Below are 22,434 nucleotides of genomic sequence, written 5' to 3' on the forward strand. Positions count from 1 at the left end.
TCACAGAACAAGGTGGAAGTACGTGACATTTTTAGTAACTAACCTCAGAAGTCATATAGCAACGAGTTACTAGTTGAGATGGTTATAGATGTCCACCCAGGTTTAAGGGAAGTTAGGCCTCATCACATGATGGGAGAAGAGCATGTGGGATGAGAGATATTGTGTCCATCTTCACAAGATACAGTTTGCTGTACGTGCTAACTTAGGCCCTCTTCAAACCATGTTGCACCACTGTTTTGACAGTTTTACAGACTTATGTTGTATGACAGACACATCTGCTATTATCCATATGACAACTAGAAGTAGGAAAAAGAATGTTAATACTATAAGTAACATTTATTGAGTGCTTATTAAACGTCAGATACTATGAATAGCCATAATTTTTTTTTCTGTGGCTTCTTTTTATTTTATTACAGGTAGAGTAAGAAATTCAGGGGATGGAAGGACTAAAAAGAATGAGACCTACCCAAGGCAAGGATACCATTGTACCTGATATATTTCAGAAGAAATAATGTATTCTTACGAATGTCAGAAAAAACTAGGTGTCTGCAGCATTCATTATTCATTCCTCCTTGCTTTATAAAGCTTCCATTTTCAATCACTGAAGTCTCATTTATCTATTATCAGAGACACTTTTGAAATAATCAACATATTTTTGGTTCTCTCTCCTCTAAATCAGGTCCCCCAGCGGACATTTCAGTTATAACTCCAGAGAGGAGAGAGTGTGAAAGGCTTAGGAAAGATGATATGAAGGAATGAAAATCCCTGATACATAGAAAGTAGAAGAACAAGGAAGTCTTATATTGTGAAAGAATATGGGTTAGGTGGGGGAAGGAGGGGGAAGATGTGTTTGAATTTTGACCTCCCTCCTTCATCTCAGCTTTCACATTTCCTGCTTACAGATCTGAAAGCACACCATATTTTGAAATAATTTTTAAAAATCTCTGGTTATAGTTTTTTAGTGTATCCAGCATTTTTGCTAAAGAAAAAGTTAATTATTGAATTCCTGCATTCCCCTGGAATTCTGGGAGATTTTACTTTTTTGTTATCTCAAACTGATCTGTCTTCCTTTGCCAATTTCGTCAGCTCCCATCACCAGTTTCCTTGCTTCTCTGACCTTTGCAGAATCTTTTGGACAAGTCAGGATTTTGTCCTGGTTTTCTTTCTAAAACTGATAAACGCTGACATCTCTTGATCAATGAACACCAAACCTGTGTCTTACCCAGATCCACCAAGGGTATTCTTCTTGAATGTTGAAGAGAATCATATGTTCGTCATAGTAGGGTTTTTATATAACACAGAGAAGTTGCAGATTCTTAACTTTCATTTAGTATTTTAAAACTTTATAAATAATGGTATGACTAAAAGTTTTTACAGATAATAATATCTGCCTGGGGCCTAATCTTAGGCCTAATCTTTCTAACATCCACTTGAGAATAACTGAGCTCTAGAGAATTTAAGTGTAGATCAAACAGTGGTAGAGTCAGAATTAGAATCAGAGATTGAAACTAAGCCTTCTGATTCCTAGCCCAGTGCTCCTTCCACCGTACAGCTGAAGTGGAACACACTTAACACACTTGAACTGTTATAGATGGTGGATATGTCATTTACAGTCTCTATAGAAAATAGATGGCAATCTTGGGGATCCCTGGATGGCTCAGTGGTTTGGCGCCTGCCTTCAGCCCAGGGCGTGATCCTGGAGTCTAGGGATCGAGTCCCACATCAGGCATGGAGCCTGCTTCTCCCTCTGCCTGTGTCTCTGGGTTGCTCATACATTAATGAATAAAATTTTTAAAAAAGAAAGAAAATAGATGGCAATCTTAAAACAGGGTAATTCATTATTCAGGGGACATTTGTACATATACATATTTAAAGTATATATGCAGGTACAAAAGATCTTTTAAAGGGACTATAGAAGATTCTGTTAAACTGGAGTTTGTGGTAATAGAGATGTTACTATTTCTAGGCCCAAGTGGATGAAGAAAGGGAGTACCAGCCTCGTGAAAGAAAGTGGCATAGAGTCAGCTTTCTACAACAATCAGTGACTGCTGATAAAGGGTAAGATCCTGTCCAAGGTAATTTTTCAGGGAAAGAGGAATAAATACCCTGATCCCACTCTCTTCCTTGTTTCTTGTCTCTTGCTGGAAGTCCCCAGTGGCCAAACCTAGCAGGAAGCAGAAAACATTTGCTTCTGTCTGTTTCCATGGTTTGGTGCAAGTCAGGCTTTTGGTGCAGAGAGTAGGATGAAGAGTAGAGAAATTTGCGGAAGAAAAGTTAACATAACATGCTCTGGTCCAGAGCATACCTTTGATGCTTTTAATTGCAGTGAACTGTAAATATTTCAATAAGAGGCAGAAATCAATCAGAGAATTTTCTGTCCCTTTATTCTCTATCAAATGCAGATATTATCTGTTTTCAGCCTCCTCTTTTAATTTAATTGTCCAAACATTCAGTGGCTCAAGAAGGTACTGCTTTCTTGGTGACTTGGGTTATTTTACAGTTAGCAGTAGGAGTGGGGATGTCCTCACCTTTAAGCTAAATTTCTGAAGGCATGATGTACTTGTCCCCCTTTTATTACCTTCTTTAAAGGTAGGTCTTGATGATATACAATCATTATTTTCTCATCTCACTCAAAATACTGAAAGAATTTTTTTAAATTCTGTAATAGAAAAATAAAAAACAAATGAGTACTTTTAGCAGGAAATTTATAGGCATTACCTAGTTTCCTTTTTAGTTACTATAGGTATCCTGCATTTGGGGAAAAAACATACAGATAAGTTATAACTTGCTTCACAACTCTGGAGTGAGTGTATAAATTATTGTGCAACTATGTAAAAGTTAAAGAAGACATTATAAATTGTTATGCTAAGGAAACAATTGTAAATTGGGACTATTCCAGGCAAACCAGACATTTTGTCATTCTAACTATGAATTATTGTCAATGTCTGCTAATTCCATCTGTTTCTCATGAAAAGAAAAAAAAATGGATTCTAGGATCCATGTTAAAGATCTTGAGTGTCTTACATAGCATACTTTCCCTTGAAAACCACATAATTTCATTAAATTGGTCAATTTTTCTCTGTCCAATGTAAGCAGACAATTTGGGAATTTAGAAAAAAATTTTATGAATGAGTACTAAGAAAAAAATTTTTCAATCATTTAATTTTCTTCTAAATAATGAAAATACAAAGTCTTAAAGCTTCTATTAAGCAAGTAGGTATATCTTCACTACTATAACCAAATGACTATGGATTTGTCTCAACCCTACTATATTTTGACTCTCATTTTTTAAAGCTTTTGGTAATTGTATTTCTGTCAAGTGGTAGAAACTAAAATTTGCTTCTGAGATATTTTTTTTCTGAAAAAATTACTCAGTGAAACTATGCTTATATGAAGGTAAACATTCTCCTCTCTAATAAAGTGTTTCAAGACCATGTGAATCCAGGAATTTAAATTGTTTTGCATAATATTGCAAAAGATTGTCATTGTGGTCATTTTGTATTTGGATTTTGATTGCCCCATGCCAGGAAGTTCCTGCTTGTTCTTGAGAAGAACATGTGTTTTTTTTTGTATATGTGAATGTACATATGTTCTTTATACATTTTAAAATGGAGATCCCAAGACTGTAGGAAAGACATACAAACATGATTTTCTTTGTATCTTAAGTTGGAGAAAAGATCATATAAACAAACTAACCTAGGGTTTGGACCAATATAATCTGTTCTAGAATCAAGACCAAATAACTCAAATCTTGGGAAGAGGTGCCATTCTTGGATTGTGGTATGCAGTATCTCTGCATCTCATGACACCGGGGGGAGGCACTATTTACATTGTATTATAGTATGGCGTGTGATTGTCTAGTGGGGGTCATAGCCTGTGGCACAGACTGGCTAGCTAGCTGTTCACAAAATTTAGGTGTCTTCTTCCTATGCACAAATAGATATTTTTCCCAGTCTCTGTTGAGGTTAGGAATGGCTGTATGTCTCCACCATAGCAAAAGCTGCAGTGACTGAGGTGCTGTTCTTACAGGCCATCCCTGGAAGAGTCTTTGTAGGATCCTCCATGCCTTTTCCCCTCCTGCCAGCTTACTATAAATGAGGATAATGATCATGAAAAGTTGGACCTACAAGATAGAAAGAGCCTAAACCCTGAACCATATCTTAAAGGAAGAAGCTCAACTAGTAAGGAACATTCATTTAACTGCCGCTGCTTTTCTTCAAATCTTGCACAAATACCTCTCTTTGGCAGGTCCTAAACCTGAAAACTTGCCAGCAAGAAAGACTGGAAAATAGAGTTTTCAGGCTTCTAGCCTCTGTGAAAAATCGAGGACATTAGAAACATTGGGATTTTCCAAAGTAGGAACAGAAAATAGACGCCAGAGGTAATTTTTTTTCTCTCAAGCTACAGGCTCCATAGAAAAACATATAAGAAGTTTGTAATTTATTTATTTACCAAGGAAATCCTTCCTATTTATTGACTCAGAATACAATACCATCACCATCTCTACTGCTAAACCCTAATCCTGGCAAATATCTCAACCCAAACTACTAAAATATTGCCTCCTGTTTCTTCTGTAATTATGTTTCTACTTGTATAGTCTTTTCTCCTTGACAACTAAAGACAGTAATTTTGTATTCAAATATGTCACTCCTTTGCTCAGAACCCTCCAATCACTTCCCACCTCATTTAGAATAAGATTCAAAGTCCGCAGGTACCTGGTCTGCAAGGCCCTAATGAACTGTCCCTCCCTGCCCTTATCTGGTTTTATTTCCAATCACTATTTGTCTTTCTTACTCATTTGCATTTACATTGACCTCCTCAGTGGTTTCACAAAATACAAAAGGCATACTCTCACTTCTGGAAACTTGATGTTCCCTTTGCTAGAACTATGATTTCCCTAAACACATAGCATGTTTCATCACTGTATTTGACTGATGAAATATTGCTTTATCAGTGAAGCCTTTCCTAGCTGAAGTATTTGAAAAAGCACTCCTTCCATCATTGTCCTGTTATTTTTATTTTTCTTACCATTTTTATTACCTCTGGTACCTACTTTCTGTCAATACATTTAGCATTACCTGAGACATATACAAGTACACATGTATGGTATGCAGATGTGTAGTGTGGAACTTAACCCCATCCAAAGAGAGGTCTCTCCCCTTTGAGGAGGTTGGAACATCACGCTTTATACGAGTGACTTTGGCGTGGTGGGTCAGCTAAATAGTAACGTGTTATTTCAGGTGGGACTTTGCATCATTCCTAAAGAGCTTGACTTCTTGAGGAGCTGGAAATCAGTCAGGTGAGCGGTCAACCATTGCTTGCCTCTGCTCCTACCATGATGGAGCCCCAGTAAAGACACCAAGTTTCAAATGAGCTTTTCTTCTTGGCAATATTCCCTGTATGCTGTCTTACACTGATGGCTGGGAAAGTAATGCTGTCTAAGACTTCATGGGGAGCAGACAACAGAAGCTCCACATGTATAGACTTTTTCTGGACTCTGTTATATGTGCTTCTTCTCTTGGCTGATTTTAATCTGTATCCTTTCCCTGTAATGCACTGTAACTAAGAATACAGATTTCTGTGACTTTTGTGGGTCCTTCTAGTGAATTATTGAAACTGATCATGGTTTTGGGGATATCCCAAACTTGTAATCAGTGTCAGAAGTGAAGGAAGTCAGGGCACTGCATGGCTCAGTGGTTGAGCATCTGCCTTAGGCTCGGGTCATGATCCCGGGGTCCTGGGATCGAGTCCCGCATCGGGCTCCCCACAGGGAGCCTGCTTCTCCCTCTGCCTGTGTCTCTGCCTCTCTCTCTATGTCTCTCATTCTCTCATAAACAAATAAATAAAATCTTAAAAAAAAAGTGAAGGAAGTCTTGTATGGATTGTATTCTCTAAATTTGTACTTGGCTCAAACTCATTATGTATGTACATTATACAAATATAATGTATATTTGTGTGTGTGTTTTGTTTTTGTTCACATCCATAATCCTAAGTACCTGGAACAATTTCTAGCATATAGTAGGCTTTCATTAAATGTTACAATGAATAAGTGAATGAAAGTAACTGAATAGAATGAGAAATTAAGAGAAAATCTGATAAAATCCAATATTAAAGAACCGTGTTGAGAAAAGCTTCCAAATAATGTATAACCAAATGGTTTTTATATTCTGAATAATGCTGTGGATTTCAAAATGGTTGCCTCTGCCAATCACAATTCTTTGAGATTATATACATGTTTATATTAACTGGGAGTCTTAGGTATTATGTCTTTTCAGTTTGTAGAAGTCACCACCAGATGGTGATATTTTTATTAGATAATAGTTTTTGTCTTCAGATTCATCAGTTTATAGAGAAAATAAATTATACGGAGTATAGTATTACTAATAAAGCCTAACAGGGTAAGGTATTTAAATATAGCATAGGATATCTATAAAGGTATTTCCTATACCAGAAACACATTTTAACAATCATAATCACTTTAAATAGTAAGTAGACTTTATACTGATGTAGCTTACATACCCTTACTCTTTCTTAACAAGGATTGAGAGGAGCCATTCATGCTTAGTCGTAGCCCCTGTAGATTTTTCTTATAGCTTCAACTGCAATTGGATTGGATGACGATGATGATGACACAATGACCACATGGGGCTCAATCCCAGAACCTTGAGATCATGACCTGAGCTGAAGGCAGACACTTAACTGACTGGACCATTCAGGCACCCATAATACAGCAAAACTTTTAAGTGTATCCAGTGTATAGTTAATAGCCAAGGGCACTTAAATGGAAAATCCTAGTTTTTTGTTTTTTGTTTTGTTTTGTTTTTCCAGTTCTCTCAGCATAGGCCCAAGTCCAATGAAAAGAAAATAATGCATAAGAGGGAAAGGGAGTATTACTGTCTTCCAGTTGAGTTCTTGTGCTCTTTAGATCTTGATTTCCATCATCCTCTCCTATGCACTGAAGAGCTGTACCAATTATAAAGGATTTGTTTCTGTTTAAATCTTTATTATTTTCTTCACTTTTATTATGATTCTGTTTCTAATTTCCTTGCTGCCAAAAACTGTACTTTAAGGCAACAAAAATCACCTTTCTCTTTTGTAAAACTGTACACCTAATTTTAATATATCAAAGCACTATTAGAATATCCAACTTTTATCTTTACTTTTTTTCAACTTTATAACAGGCATTCAATGCTATTAATCTATAATATTTGATTTGTCTAGCCATCTGTCATTATGGTAATATAGGCCTCCATTACGGGGCATCTAAGTGGCTCAGTCAGTTAGGCAGCTGACTCTTGATTTCAGCTCATGATCTTACGGTTCTGGGATCAAGCCCAGCTTAGAGCGGAGTTGGGTTCTGTGCTCAGTGGGGAGTCTGCTTCAGGATTCTCTCTCTCCCTCTGCTGTTCCCCGCTGGCCCGAGTCTCTCTCTCTCTTTCTAAACTAAATAAATAAATCTTAAAAAAAATAAAGTAGCCCTCAATTTTAAGGATATAAAGTCTTTTTAAATAAATTTGTCATGATAATATATTTGAATTTGAACTTATATGTTATGCATTATTTGAGTCTTGCTTTACAGACATTACTAACGGCATTACCTTTGCTTCCAAAATTTAGAAGATGAGCTATTGAGAGATTAAATGAGAGGTAAAGTCCATTGAGATACTTACTTTGAAAATAAGTTCTTTTTGGCAAAAAAAAAAAAAAAGTCTTCTGAAGATGAAACATTCTGAAAGTTCATGTCAAGTAATTTAGAATTCTGACTCAGTATAATAAAATAGAAACCAAAGTAAATTATTAAAAAAATAATAACCCCATCTGTAAATAGTAAATAAGATATGTGAGTGAGGTGTGGCAGTACACAAAATCAGATACCATGTAAAATGTCAACTCAATAACCTTGGAAAATAAATATTTCAGTAATGCATTTAATGTATGTTTAAAGGAAGATCAGAATAAAGCATTTTGAAGTAAAATCAATTTGTAATTTTTGAAATATACATTACTAATATTCTGACAAGGTGATTCCTGTTTTTTGCAATATAACATTTGCAAACATTGCATAACTACTTTTAAAATTAGTCTTGAAATGTATACCTTACACTCATTTAATAAAATATATTGAATTTGCTTGAGATATACATATCTTTGAGAAAAAAAAAAACTCAAAAGCACCTAAAGTTAGAACAATATTTGTACTAAAATTTTCTGTACTTCAAGAATGGCCAAGAAAATTTGCCAAATCTGCAGCTTTAGAAACACACTTTTATTTTTTTAATTAGTGGACTTTCCTCTGCTTTACCCAGAAGTTTGTTAATCTAGCTGAGTATACCTCACAGAACTTAATCTGGCAGTGTTTTTCCCAAATTTCCACTTAAATAAAACAATTCTAGAAATGAGAATGTGTACATTTACAACCTTTTTCCAGTAATGTTTGAGTGATGGACTACTAATTCCACTGTAACACACAGCATTTTGTGTCAAGGGCAGTCTTGACATAATGAAAAGATGAAAGGAAAATACATTTAAGAGTGAAAGAAAGAAAAACATTTAGTAAGCAATTTGTACTTTATAGAAATGAAGGAAACAATTACTTACAGACTACAGGCATGCATGTTTCAAAGTTGGAAGCTAGTCTGCCATTTTACATGAGAATATATTTCCTAGACATGAGTGTAAAGCTAAAGCAGTAACTGTAATAAGCTTGTTTTGCTAGGCACGTGTAGGCAAGTCTCTTTAAATAAACTCAGAGTTTTGCTACATTTCTTCCATTCCCAAAATATCTTCTTACCCCTTGCAGTAAAGGCCAGCATTATGTGTTGAAACATGAGCATGTGAACAGTATATTCACTGAATTTTTGCAATTTTCTGTTTACTCTGAGGATGACCAGAAGGCAAAAACTTTAGTAAATGAGGCTGATATTTAATCTAGAAAACAGCTTTAGGAATCGGATAAGAAACAAATCTTTTAATTACCACAGTGTGTGATCTACAGATAATACATCAAAAGCACTTAAGTGTGTACACAAGTTCCAGCTGCTTAGCCTAAAAACAATTAACTACAAAATCTGTAATGCTTATGTAAACCAACAAGAAATAAAGGAAATCAAATAGCCTCAGAACAAAAATGTTTAGTTGAGCAGTTTGAACTCACAGACTCCCTTCTTGCCTTTATTAGACCAAATGATCACTGGTTACCCTTGCTTTCTTCCTCTCTTTTTCTGTAAGCTTTATTTAATAACTGGATTTCCTCCTGGTAACCATCCTTCTCTTGATGCTGCCGTTTACTGTTTTGCCTGTGTGCCTCAACAGTGTCCGGAATGGAGATGTTGATATCACCGTCAGGATTACTCGTGGGTAAAAAGAGAGAGTATGAAGCTGTTTCCCCTAAATCACAGGAAACAAATCTGTTTTCTTTCCGTGAGTAGCGTAGGGATGGAGATCTGACCTGTGTCGAGGACTGGCTGATGTTGCTAATGATTGACACAGTGTCCAAGGCTTCTTCATTATCACAAATTTCGAGAACTTCCAAGTGTATTTTCACGCTGGTGTCCGCAAATGTGGAGGGAGTGTCTTCTGAGTTTGGTTCATGGCCAACACTTTTGGATCGATAGACTTCTATTTTCTTGGAGGCTGGGGTTATTTTTTGTCCTTCTGCACTTACCTCATAGGTAGAAAGAGATAGGGTTTTCCCTGTAGGCGCTTGGAGAGACACGGTCCCCTGGAATGCACACAAGGGAATGGCCAGGGCACCACCAGAACGCTGGGGACAAAAACAAATTGTTATTATTGAAAACTGGTTTCTGAAATTAGGCCATTTGGAAATTCATTTTATTCATCACTGTGGTAAAGTTTTTCCATTTTGGATGCATTTCCCTAGAAACCTTTATCAATGGGATTTAAATTCTTCCATCAAAATCCTATAGTTCAGTTTCTCCTAGGTCAAATATAACATCTAAATGAAGACATTCAGGAACCTATTTTTTGAAGACAGAGGACATATTCTTGTAGTTTAAGGCAAATTTGGGTATTGATGGGCGCAGCAGTACATGTTTCCAAAGGCAGAATGTGGGCAAAAAATTGAATGCATATTTATAATCTGGAATTGCTTTTATGTTTTTGTTACATTAAAAAGTTTGCATAGGTTGAAAGAAATGCAGATTGTTATCAAAATGCACTTTCTTCCTGCTTAGTATGTCAGAGAGAATAATAATTGTGAAACTGTGATTCAGATTAAGTATGAAGTATATAAAAAAAAATATATAAAAAAAAATAAAAAAAATAAAAAAAAATAAAAAAAAAAAAGTATGAAGTATATTTCAGCTGTTAGATTTGAGCATACAGAAGAGGAACCAGATGTCCCAGGACTGTGCTAAACTGTGCTACACCGTGCTTGCTTTTTCAAAAAGAAATCACAGTCACTAAAGTAAATCCAATAATAGAGAACTTCCTCACATCTCTGCAAAAAACGTTCTTAAGGTTAGAACCTTCTATATTATATTTAAGACTTCACATGTTAAGATTTTTAAAAATCTGTATTCACCATGGATAAGTACTTAAGAAATGAAAGAAAACAGACTAAATCCTATAATAGCCAGTATTTTATATTATTGATTCATGCCTTCTTACTTCAGTTGACTTGTTTTCTTTTTCAATTACGTTAGTCTCAGAAGATACTAAACTCCTAGAGCAATGTTCTGAAAGCTAGATTCCCAGATTGGTGTCATCAGCATTACCTTAAAAATTGTAAGAAATGCAGATTTTTTTAGCCCAATTCCAGATCTACTGAATTAGAAACTTCGGGGATGAGTTCCACTGATCTATTTTAACAAGCCCTCCAAGTGATCCTGCTGCACAGTAAGGTTTGCAATCCCTAACTAAAGAAATGTTTTAGTCTGGAAAAAGAAAGGGTAGGAAGATGGTCAATAGACACTTTTTATACATGTGCTGACTACCTAAAAAGCTCAGTTACTAACTAAATTGGCTTAAATGTGTCTTTACAGGGGAATTGGCATGAGGGCTCATCATATTTTGCCAATTTAGGATGATCAACCTTCCTGTTTGCCTGTAACTATGCCAGCTTTAGCACTGAAATTTTTGCATCTCAGGAAACCTCTTAGTTCTAGAAAAACCAGGATAGTTGGTCACCTTATTTGCCATGGGCATTCTGTAAATGGACCTAAGTGTGGCTGGAAGAAGCCCAGGACTTCTCTTCTACTAAAAGAAATTTTTAAGGGAGGATGTATCATAAGATTCATTTAGGTGCCTTCATGCCCAATTCTTTGAATTTAAGGACAATGAAAAATACAGTCTAGGGTATATGAGACATGTTACCAGTCTTTTGCAGTTATTCTCTATGGAGAGATCTTGAATCCTCTTTATCCATAAAGGTTCCTGGGAAACTAATTTTAGGGCTTTGTACCATAAAAGGTTGAAAACTTTGAACACTTACATTATAAAGTTCAGCTTACCCTTCTGCTGAGGCAAAGAACTTCATCAACTTCCATGTGTGACTGAAGCAGGGAAATAGGGACAATACTTAGGTTCATTACTATACCAAAGCATTGTTTGAGTGGTAGCAACTTTCAGCAAAGGGGAAATGGCCTTCATTTATTTATTTTTTAATTTATCCATTCATTAAACATTCGCTGAGTGTTATAGTAGTCCTCCCTAGCCACAGTTTCACTTTTCACAATTTCAGTGTGATCTGAAAGCAGACGATCCTCCATCTGCAGAAGGTCAGTAGTAGCACAACACTATGTCACAGTGCTTGTGTCATTCACCTCACTTTCATCTCATCATGTAGGTATTTTATCATCTCATCACAAGAAGAAGGGACTAAATACAGTGCAAAAAGATAGTTTGAGAAAGAGAACACATTCCCATAACTTTTATATACTGTTTTAATTGTTCCATTTTATTATTAGTTATTTCTGTTCATCTCTTACTGTGCCTAATTTATAAATTAAACTTTAGCATAGGTATGTTTGTATAGAAAAAAGCATAATAGATTTTGGGTTTGGTACTAACAAGGGTTTCAGACGTCCATTTTGGGTCTTGGAATGTATCCCCTATGGATAAGGGGCGAGTACAGTGCGTATAAGATTCTGAACTTTCATTGGGTACACAGATGTCCTATCTCTTCCTTCAAAGACCTCATAGATATAATTGGGTGACAAAGAAAATAAAATTTTAGTTCCAACTATTTTAGTAGAGATAGGAACCAAGCTCTATGGAATCCAAGGAATGACCACTTTTGGTAAAGAGATTTCATACCTGGATGGCATTTGAAATTGATCTTAAGAATTAAGAAAAGAGGAATCAGAAAAGACCCCGAATAGCCAGGGGAATTTTAAAAAAGAAACCATAGCTGGGGGCATCACGATGCCAGATTTCAGGTTGTACTACAAAGCTGTGGTCATCAAGACAGTGTGGTACTGGCACAAAAACAGACACATAGATCAATGGAACAGAATAGAGAATCCAGAAGTGGACCCTGAACTTTATGGTCAACTAATATTCGATAAAGGAGAAAAGACTATCCACTGGAAGAAAGACAGTCTCTTCAATAAATGGTGCTGGGAAAATTGGACATCCACATGCAGAAGAATGAAACTAGACCACTCTCTTTCACCAGACACAAAGATAAACTCAAAATGGATGAAAGATCTAAGTGTGAGACAAGATTCCATCAAAATCCTAGAGGAGAACACAGGCAACACCCTTTTTGAACTCAGCCACAGTAACTTCTTCCAAGATACATCCATGAAGGCAAAAGAAACAAAAGCAAAAATGAACTATTGGGACTTCATCAAGATAAGAAGCTTTTGCACAGCAAAGGATACAGTCAACAAGACTAAAAGACAACCTACAGAATGGGAGAAGATATTTGCAAATGACATATCAGATAAAGGGCTAGTTTCCAAGATCTATAAAGAGCTTATTAAACTCAACACCAAAGAAACAAACAATCCAATCATGAAATGGGCAAAAGACATGAACAGAAATCTCACAGAGGAAGACATAGACATGGCCAACACGCACCTGAGAAAATGCTCCGCATCACTTGCCATCAGGGAAATACAAATCAAAACCACAATGAGATCCCACCTCACACCAGTGAGAATGGGGAAAATTAACAAGGCAGGAAACCACAAATGTTGGAGAGGATGCGGAGAAAAGGGAACCCTCTTGCACTGCTGGTGGGAATGTGAACTGGTGCAGCCACTCTGGAAAACTGTGTGGAGGTTCCTCAAAGAGTTAAAAATAGACCTGCCCTACCACCCAGCAATTGCACTGCTGGGGATTTACCCCAAAGATACAGATGCAATGAAACGCCGGGACACCTGCACCCCGATGTTTCTAGCAGCAATGTCCACAATAGCCAAACTGTGGAAGGAGCCTCGGTGTCCACTGAAAGATGATGGATAAAGAAGCTGTGGTCTATGTATACAATGGAATATTCCTCAGCCATTAGAAACGACAAATACCCACCATTTGCTTCAACGTGGATGGAACTGGAGGGATTATGCTGAGTGAAGTGAGTCAATCGGAGAAGGACAAACATTGTATGTTCTCATTCATTTGGGGAATATAAATAATAGTGAAAGGGAATAGAAGGGAAGGGAGAAGAAATGGGTAGGATATACCCGAAAGGGAGACAGAACATAAAGACTCCTAACTCTGGTAAACAAACTAGGGGTAGTGGAAGGGGAGGGGGGGGTGGGGGTGACTGGGTGACGGGCACTGAGGGGGGCACTTGACGGGATGAGCACTGGGTGTTATTCTGTATGTTGGCAAATTGAACACCAATAAAAATAAGTTTGTTACTAAAAAAATGAAAAAAATAATTAAGAAAAGATTTACAGTTTCAAAAGCTTTGCTTTCTGAGTGGTAAGTCATGAGAAGAAGAAATTAAAAACTTCCTATCCTGAGAACAATTAAAAAGAAATTAAAACAAGAAGAAATTAAAAACTTCCTATCCTGAGAACAATTTTTATCAAAGACAGAAATTTGCTTTTTCTATGGACTGAAATAAAAATAAAAATGGACTGAAATGTTATTTTTTTTAAAGATTTTATTTATTTATTCATAGAGACACACACAGAGAGAGAGGGGCAGAGTAACAGGCAGAGGGAGAAGCAGGATCCATGCAGGGAGCCCGATGTGTGACTCGATCCAGGGTCCCCCAGGATCACACCCCAGGCTGCAGGCGGCGCTAAACCGCTGTGCCACCAGGGCTGCCCTGAAATGTTATTTAATCAGAAAATTTGTCATTTAATGATGTGAATTATAAATACTTCCTTCTTCATTCTGAGAGCTAGTAATATGAAAACTCAATTTCCTTACATTATACTTTATTGCAAGAAGAAAACAAGGCCCCATCTCAGTGCTTAAAAAATTGTTTTCCCTTCGACATAGTACACTATATAAACAAAGTCCTATGGAGTACTCTAGTTTAAAAAAGAAAAATGAGATGAGAAACTGAGTCCTCAGACAGTGTTTAGCAGTATTGGCATGTCTGTCTTCAAAGAACCTTCACTAGAGCATCAATAGTGTGACCGTATCTTTATCTGTATCTTTATATTAATTGTGCATCACTGATGAGCAGTTAATATAAAAGCAGATGTGATAAAGAATTTTTTGTATCTGATATCATACATCCACATAATGTGATTTCAGTAATTCTCTCATGCTAACTTTACTTAAATGAACAAACAAGCTTTACTGAGTTATTAAATGACATTAATGACATTCGAGAATTGCATAGTGCCAGAGTTTAGCTAAGTACGAAGTCTGTTATTTGAAAATAGTACACAAAGTCTTGTGTTATCAAAACTACACTGTGACGGGTGCCCAGGTGGCTCAGTTGGTTAAGTGTCATGATCTCATGGGTGGGTGGTGAGATTGAGCCCCATGTTGGGCTTCATGCTTAGGAGGGAGTCTGCTTGCAGTTTCCCTCCTTCTCTTCCTCCCACCACTCGCACACTCATGGGGGCTTGCTCTCTCTCAAATAAATCTTTAAAAAAAAATTACACTGTGAAACATTTTTTTTTAGAGATTTATTTATTTATTTATGATAGACATAGAGAGAGAGGGGCGCAGAGACACAGGAGGAGGGAGAAGCAGGCTCCATGCCAGGAGCCCAACGTGGGACTCGATCTTGGGACTCCAGGATTGCACCCTGGGCCAAAGGCAGGTGCTAAACCGCTGAGCCACCCAGGGATCCCCAACTGTGAAACATTCTTATTCAAAGGGATAGTCTTCATTTGAGAGTCACACAAGTAAAAACACAGAGACAGATTGTACAGAAGCAGATGTGAGCATACATCTTTACACTTTTAATCCAAAATTGACATGTTAATTTCAGCAAAATGGTACTGTCACTTTAAGCCAATTTGGTAATTTTAATGTTACTGGTTATGAAAGTATTTCATGTATAAATTTATTTTGCTTTTAGATTTGTATAAGGACTGTAAATGTAAAGAGTTTTACTGCATATTATTTATATGTCCTTAAACAAAATCATAAAAATTTGATTGGACAGCAAGATTCATGGATTTATTTTTTTCTTTCAGAGAGACCTGTATGTTATTTAAGTTAGAGAAACATTCCTCCAGGTGAGGGAAAATGAGACCTTGAATGAAGGGAGAAGTAAAAGGGATAGAGATTCAGGAAGACATGTAACAATTTGAGTAAAATAAACAATTTCCAACTGTCTTACAATATGGAAGGAAGGCTAAAATGGAGAGAGGTAAGTAGCAAAAAAAAAAAAAAAAAAAAAAACCAGACTAACTGAACCACTATTATGTATTAAGATTGGGTTAGCTGATGGGTCTATAGCAAGGAATGAAGAGGCTGTCATATCTTAAGAGTTCATAGAATACACAAATACCAAGCTCGTAAACAATTGCATTTCCATGTGACTCATGCTACCAAAGACCCAGGCTGGAGAATTTTAAGAATATGGAATAAGAGCACGTAATCAAGGTGGACTGAGGGAAAAGGAGACCTGGACAGGGCTCAGTTTTTATAGATGAAAAGAAATACTTGAAATCAGTCCTACTATTTAGCATTGTTCTTAGCTAGATAACAGTCAAGGAAAAGGAATATGAAACATAAATATTGAGCAGGAAGAGATGCAATTATCACAATTTTCATGTGAAAATGTCTACTTAGAAATTCTGAAGAAGACACTCTAAAAAAGAACTAATTTGGAAATTTAGTAAGGTTGCTAAATTGTGGGTAAATGTTAAGACATCAATAGCAGTCACCAATTAAAAATATATTTTAAAAAGGTCCCATTCAAAATAGTAATAAAACTATAGAAATGTGTGAGAGCAATATGAAAAAACACTATAATGAAAGAACTGAATAAATAGGAGACGATGTTTCCACATGGGAAAACTCTATTGTAAATATGGCAATTTTATTTCATCAATTTAGTACAATTTTAATAAAAAAACTTAATAGAATATCAATGAAATTTTACTTGGCACATGCAAGTTCCTCCTAAGATTTATCTGCAAGAATCAATGTTTATGTATAACCAAGAAATTTTGGAAACAGACTAATAAGGTAGATTTACAAACATAATATGAAGCTACAGTAACTAATACAGGTTGATAATGGCAAAATATGATAAATTAAGCAGCCAAGAAACAAAATATAGTATATCACAAAGATGGCATTTCAAAATAGAATCAATTGGCTTTCCATTATAAAATTAAATTAGATTCCTTTTCATGTTATAAGCAAAAGTAATTCCTTGAGTCTTAATAATGCCTTTTAAATGCTGTTTGAGGAAGACCTTTACAAATCTGGAATGAAAATTAGAAATGACAAAATAAAAGGGACAGATTTTATTGCAGAAAAGTTGAAAATGTCTGTGTAGAAATTGATGCTGAAAGCAAAGGTAAAAAAAACAAATGGCATCCTAGGAGAAAATATTTGCAGCATACATAAGACAAAGTTTTATAGTTATAAAGAGTTTCTCCGAATCAATGAGATAAACATCCCAAAAGAAAAAAAGGAAGTGGGCAAAACAATTGAAGGAAGAAATACAAGTGGAGAATAAACATGTGAAAAGATACTCAATTTCACCAATAATCAAAAAAATGTAAGTAAAACAATGGTTCATTTTTAGCATCTCAGATTGCCCTCCACAAAGAGAAAGGGGGGGGGGGGGAAGAAAGGAAGAAATAAAAGGATAGAATGCCATCTTTAGAGTACATTTTGATTGTAGTTGATTATAAAATAAAACTACATATACTTACCAGCAATCCTATTTCTGTGAGTCAGTCCCACCACCAAATATCAACACATAGTATTGTTTATTTCACCACTGTTATAAGTCCCCAAATAGAAATAACCTAAATGTACTGGAAAACTGTCTTGAAAGAATGAGATAAAGCTGTAAGTCTTGCCTGGGTAAAATAATTTCGATACATTTGGAGTGATAATAGCAACTTTAAGTTGCAAAACAATATGTAAAGTATGATCTAATTTTCTTGTAGGAAAAACACCTACCAGAAAGCAACTCAGCAAGTGATACCTGTGCAGGAATAAAAGATACAGACACACAGCACACACATATATTCTAGGCACAGGAAATATCTGAAAGGCTACATTCCAAACAGTTGTTTCCTCTGGAAGTGGGCGGGGGGGAGGACTTCAACTTTTATGTTTTATATATCTAAATTGTTTAATGATGATGATGATGACTTTGCTTATGGAAGTCTATTAGGTAAAAGAAGAGGCAGAGAGTGCAAAATATTACTAGAAGGGCATCCAGGATGTGGGGTAGGCTACTGAGTGGGTGCTGTCTATGATGATAGCTCAGAGTTCACTTTGGTAGTCAGTTTGGAGTTTGTGCAGTATTTGGGGTTTGTGCTATATTGGAGGTTTGTTTCTGCTGCATTTGGGGTTTATGCTATTTTTAGGGTAGGAGAGAGGACACAAGGTGCGTGCAGAGCACTGTCACAAAATTTTACTCTGATGGTTGATTGATTAGAATGAGAGTCCCAACTGGGGTATAGTTTATTTTCTATCCCCATTTTCCCCCATTTTTTTAAAGAGTAGCGAATGCTGCTTTTGACAAGAAAATTAAACATTTTAGAATATCAGAAATGAAAAGGATCAATCATCTGGTCCTAAGAAGACAAAATAAAGTGAGTAGGGTCTGTCATGAGTCAGATTCTCTTCACTAATTTTACTGTGAAAACTAGTATAAACATTTGAGTCCAACAATCTTTCAATGCAAACATTGAGTTCAAATAAAGAATCCCACTTCAGAAAAAACATATATAATTTGAATTACAAACTGCAATGTCATCCACAGATTTGTAAGCCATTCAAAAAGTTCAAGAATAATTTCAAAATGAGACTAAAAGTAAAAAGCATTAAATCTTAAGTGAAATTTAACATTAATTGTGAGGAGATTTTTTAAAAACCCTGTTATTATTGGTTTAACTTATCTTTATCTTTGAACTGGGTTGACTAGTGTGTCTCATCCAAATTTATATCCACCTATACCTTGTGAATATAGTGTTATTTGGAAATGGAGTATTTTCAAACATAACCAAACTAAAATGAGGTCATAATGGATATGGGTGGGCCCTCATCCAGTGACTGATATCCTTTTAAGAAGAGAAATTTGGACATAGACTCACATAGAGGGAAGATGGCCACGTGAAGAAAGAGACAGCACTTAGAGCTATGCTATTATAAACCAAGAAATGATCCTCCCTGCTGACACCTTGACTTTGGACTTCTGGCCTCCAGAAATATGAGACAATAGATTTCTGTTGTTTTAAACTGTCTTAAGTTTGCAGTAATTATTTGTTACAGAAGTTCTAGGAAACTAATACAGTGCTTTATGCAAACAGGTAAAAAAATACTTATGAAATGCAGCATTTTTAAAGTTCTACAACTGCCCATTTTCTTCTGGAGACTGGAACTGTGTAGCATTTTTGCCAAATCCAAGCAGAATGTAATCTCCTCCAGGGAAAGGAATATTTCCTTATGGGTCTTTATTTTCTTTATCATCTATGCCAGTGCCTGAGATGTGGTAGGCCCTCAAAAAATATTTGTTGAATGAGTAAACATGTGCATGAATGAATGAATCTGCAACATTGACCTTGTTTTAGATTCCATATTTTAATTTACTAAAGCAGAAAAAAATAAGATCATCTTTCAAAAGTGTTAGTGTTTAAAATTTATTTTTTTTATATTTTAACAGCCCTATATAATAAATGATAATAGTTGCAGATGCATCAGAAGGTGATTTTAAACATAGCCTTTTTATAAAAATAAAAGAACATTATGGGATGAATTATAGGTGAATGTTTACTGCATGATTAAAAAAGTGATAAGATTCAGAGAGCATAAAACTAGTCATTTCATAGTCTCTACTTTCTTTCCATTTAAAAGTCTATGAATTAGCATATGCTGTCAGGAATAATGATAATCCATTATTGCTGTACCCCTGAGCGTAGGTGGCTGGGAGCTTTTTTATTTGGAAATGAAAAGCAGTCTCTAAACCTCACAAATGCTTCAGGAGGAGAGAGCGTGCCATGTAAACACATTAGCACAAATAATCTGCTGTGATAATTGATTCAGACTTACTGACCTTGGGCATATTGAACTTTTTATTTCTTTACTATAAGCCTCAGTGGGTTCAGGGTGAAATTATAATATAAAAAAGCTGCTCCAAATTTCTCTCCTAACAAGGTGAAGTATTGTGTTATCTGAATCACTCAATTTAAGAAAGACATATTATAACACGTACAATCATAGCACTTACCAAACCACGGAGTTCTAATTTCTCATTTTATAAAGGGAGAATTGACAGCCAGAGAGATGAAGCCACTTTCCCAGGGTCACACAAGTAACAGTAGGATAGATGTCTTGATGCCCAGTTAAGTGTTCTTTCCAATGTACCATGTTGCCACTTTAAAATAAGTCTGCTTTAGCCAAGAGTAGATCATGGGTTTTCTGCCCTAGAAGCTAGAATCCTATCACAAACTCATGAGTAATCCAAGTGACTAACAATTTTAATCTAAATTAAAATATAGATGATCTTTAGATTATTTAGGTGAGTCTTAGGCTTCTAAAAGCACAGACATTGAAAAATTAAGTCAAGCAGACCATCTAAGATGGTTTGAAGGAGAAGAGATAAAGACACTAAAAACAAAAATAAGAGGGAGAACGAGAACTTTGTGAGAAAACAATAAACTAGAGTTTTAATAATTTACTTTTGGAATTTTATTTAAAACTGTGTGATTGCAATATTTTCGACTTCTAAAATATTCCTTGTGTCATCTTGCCAGCTTCATTTAAATGTTTAGTACACCAGAATAAGGAGGACACATGAGTTACTCATGAAAAAGAAAGTAAGGGGCACCTGGGTGGCTTAGTGGTTGAGTGTCTGCCTTTGGCTCGGCATGATCCCAGGGTCCTGGGATTGAGTTCCGCATCAGGCTCATCACAGGGAGTCTGCTTCTCCCTTTGCCTATGTCTCTGCCTCTCTATGTCTCTCATGAATAAATAAATAAAATCTTTTAAAGAGGGCAAGAAAATAAGGACCTTTATAAAGGGCACCATGTATCATTGAAAGTGCTAGGTTATTTAACACGTTTGACTTAATCCTCACAGATCTTCAAACTGTAAATTAAGCCTCCTTTTTTTTTAATGATTTAAAGTTTCACAACTGAATAACAAATTTAGGATTTATATTCATCGTAACAAATATTTATTGATTCTACTAAACACAAGCCATATGTCAGACTAGTTACCAAGCATTTTATATACATTTTCTTACTTGATTTTCATATCAACCTTACAAAATAGAGACACTCATTATTCCAATTTTGTAAATAGTGTAATTGAGCCATGGGGATATAAGTCAGTAAATGGCATAGTCAAATCCCAATCCAAGATTATCTCAAACACTCTGCTCTTAGCCATTCTGCTACTACAAGTCATAATGTTTGTAATAAAATATGAATAATATTGCATTCTCCTAACCCAGTTAGAACCCACTATGTCCTGTGAATGATTAATTGATTCACACCAAGAAGTGAAAGGAGTATTTAGAGGAAGGTACTTGAGAAAATAGTTTCTAAACAGGTCCTAAAAGATAATTTCAGTAGGCAGAAAGTAAGAAAAATGAATTCCAGGATGAGGGAATAGTAAGACCAAAGGCAAATGGAATTTGGAGGGAATGATATAGTACAAGGAAATGAGACTAGAAACAGAAGTTGGACCCAGGGCAAGGAGCCCTGTATACCAGGATAATGAGTTATGATTATATTCCATGGGCAAGGGGCAAATGTGATTTTTGTTTTCACACTTATGGAAGGAAAGAAATTAATATGTATGGAAGTCTACTATGTGCAGGCAGTGCATTTGGCACTTTACATGTGAAATCTAGTTTAATACAACAATCTATAAAGGAGATAAAAATTATTTTGCAGACAAGCAGATTGAGGTGTGGAAAGGTTAACCAACTTTCTTAGGTTACATACAATGTTAAGTTTTGAACTGTGATCTAAATTCAACCCAGACTCCAGATGTTTTCTACTATCCCACTTAAAGTCTAAGATGATGATGGGGGATCCTGTGAAAGATAGATTGAAGGAAGGGGACCATGGTGTCAGGGAGACCAGTCAGCAGGTTTTAAAAACCACTGTGCGCAAAGGGAAAGGGAATCTGAGTTTCAGTACTGGTAGTGGAAATGGCAAATTTGAGATGGGCTCCAGGGGAATTGCAGAGGCAAAATTTGCATAAACCTATCATAGAACTCAGTTGAGTCACTGTCATTATAATTCTTACCTTTCTAAGTCTCAGTTTCTCATTTGTAAAATATGAAGAATAAATGAGCTAATGAATGTAAAATGATTAGCTGAGTGCCTCACACAATGTGCTTCATAAGTATTAGCTATTAGGTATTATTGGGAGGTGAGTAAGACAGGAACCCATGATGTCTCTCAGATTTCTAGTGCTAGTGTCTAGTACCAGCAGTTGCAATAAGGAGGTCAGGAGGATGTACATAAGGTAATACTACCTTTGCAGTCTTCATCTCCTAATCAGGCAGCATATTCCTCTGCAGTATTTTGTCCTAATGGTCTAAAGATGCTAAATAAAAGCCAGAGGTTATGAGAATGGGTTAAAAACATGACAACTACACTCTGTCTATGAAAAACTCACTCTAGATATAATGCTACAGGCAGGCTGGAAGTTGAAAGATGGAAAAAGATATAGCACACAAATATCAATCAAAGGTAAGCAGAATTGGCTATATTAATATCAGATAAAATAGACTTCAGAGCAGAGAATATTACTAGACACAGGGAGGATTATTACATAGTGATGAAAATATAAGTCTACCAAGAAGATACAGCAAACCTAACTGTGTATACACCAAATAACAGA

The 22,434-nt window shown here is 35.9% G+C and overlaps 1 protein-coding gene across 4 annotated transcripts in view; it reads right to left on the reverse strand.

Moving 5' to 3' along the window:
- Nucleotides 1-7,912: 7,912 nt before the first annotated feature.
- Nucleotides 7,913-22,434, reverse strand: part of GPR149 (G protein-coupled receptor 149) — a 64,775-nt gene continuing 50,253 nt past the window's right edge. For all 4 annotated transcript variants that reach the window (XM_025987802.2, XM_072727201.1, XM_025987801.2 and 1 more), the window contains one exon: nt 7,913-9,763. In XM_025987802.2, the coding sequence (XP_025843587.1) occupies nt 9,188-9,763 (576 nt within the window). In that variant the 3' untranslated portion in view covers nt 7,913-9,187. The remainder of the gene's footprint in view (nt 9,764-22,434) is intronic.

This window comes from Vulpes vulpes, chromosome 11, assembly GCF_048418805.1.
Source record: "Vulpes vulpes isolate BD-2025 chromosome 11, VulVul3, whole genome shotgun sequence".
Taxonomy (NCBI): Eukaryota; Metazoa; Chordata; class Mammalia; order Carnivora; family Canidae; genus Vulpes; species Vulpes vulpes.